The sequence below is a fragment of the Cyprinodon variegatus genome, unplaced genomic scaffold, assembly GCF_000732505.1.
Source record: "Cyprinodon variegatus isolate N-32 unplaced genomic scaffold, C_variegatus-1.0 Scaffold1805, whole genome shotgun sequence".
In the NCBI taxonomy this organism is placed as follows: domain Eukaryota; kingdom Metazoa; phylum Chordata; class Actinopteri; order Cyprinodontiformes; family Cyprinodontidae; genus Cyprinodon; species Cyprinodon variegatus.
Genome location: NW_015152258.1, coordinates 74,276 through 75,682, shown reverse-complemented (window position 1 = coordinate 75,682; position 1,407 = coordinate 74,276). Strand labels below are relative to the sequence as shown.

At 36.4% G+C, this 1,407-nt stretch overlaps 1 protein-coding gene across 1 annotated transcript in view; it reads right to left on the bottom strand.

Annotated features, from left to right (window-relative positions):
- Positions 1-1,407, bottom strand: part of LOC107104585 (glutamate receptor-interacting protein 2-like) — a 67,371-nt gene that overhangs the window by 9,090 nt on the left and 56,874 nt on the right. The window contains exon 13 of the mRNA XM_015404619.1: positions 1,176-1,256. Coding sequence (XP_015260105.1) covers positions 1,176-1,256 — 81 coding nt within the window. The remainder of the gene's footprint in view (positions 1-1,175; positions 1,257-1,407) is intronic.

Here is a 1,407-nt window from a genome sequence, read left to right as displayed (position 1 = left end):
TGAAATGGGAGCTGGCTCTGAGCTTGTCTGCCTGGCTGTGTGTTTCCTGGAGGGGCCGCCTCTTACAGCTGCTTTCTGTATCTCTGCTTCTGTCTCCTTGAACCCCAGTCGCCCTTGGCAGATGGCCGCTCACACTGAGCCTGGTTCTGCACTGGAAAAAGATCTAGAAATAACTAAAAATTTCTTAAATTGACAATATTATTTACCATTAATTTGAGAAGCTAAATGAGATAGTTTGCCAATTGAATGAGTATTTTTACTCTTAAAATAAGACAATTGGATAAAATGCACTTGATATAAGATAATGGAGTTGTGTTTTCTTATTTTAAGTGTAAATTGTCTTGTTCCATTGGCAAAATGTCTCTTTTACCTCCTCAATCCAAGAACAAATGCACTTATGTTAAGAAAAAAATTAGTTATCTAGATTTCGATTTTTCCATTGTGCTGGAGGTTTCTTCAAGGGAATTTTTCCTCTCCACTGTCGCTACAAGCATTAGTGTGCTTAGTTTGAGGAACTGCATTCGAGTCAGTGAGTCGATGCAATTACTGATTTTCCTTAGAAAACTTTGAATCAATTTACCTGGATGATCTGGTGAACTGTAAAGTGCCTTAAGATGACATGTGTTTTGAATTGGCGCTATATAAACAAACTGAATTGAATTATATTGATTGTGTCCGATTTATTGATTCTTCACCAAAAAATTAAGATTTCATATCTTTAAGTCTGAATTGTGCAAAAGCTTGAAAAAGTTCCATTAGTTCAAGAGTTCTTTATATAACATATCTTGTTTTTCCTGCAACTACGGTTTTAAGGGTGTTCTGCATAACACACTCAGGCAATAAATAATTTCCCTGACAATATTGAGATTTTAAAAATGATTAAATGTGTGATAAACAAATAGGTGGTGTGTAGCAATAGCTTCTTCCTTTTTTATTTTCCAAATCCTCTTCATTAAAAGGAAATATGGGCTAAACCCTGATGATGTCTAGCTCCGCCCCCTCAGCCCTGTGGGGATAACTTTCACAGAAACATGTTAACCTGGCTGTGAAGGTAGACGGTTTATAAATTATATGAATTTAGTTATTCCAACTATGAACTAATTAGATTAACCGTCATAAGAACACCACTGCAGCCAAAAGCAAAGTCTTTATAGGAAGGTTTAGTTTATTCCTACCACTGATGGTGAGTCCTAGTTCAACTCCTCGTTTCTTTGGCAGCTTGACATGGAAGGTCCCACTGCTAGGCACCACGGACTCTGGAACAGAAACAGATCGTTCAGGATACTGAGACAAAACCACAGTAAAAAAAAAGCTCAGTGAATTTATCTAATCGGACATTTTTTAAATGACAATCAATAAAAGGTGATTTTGTTAAAGGAAAAGTCTGGTCAAATTCAGAATTCAAAC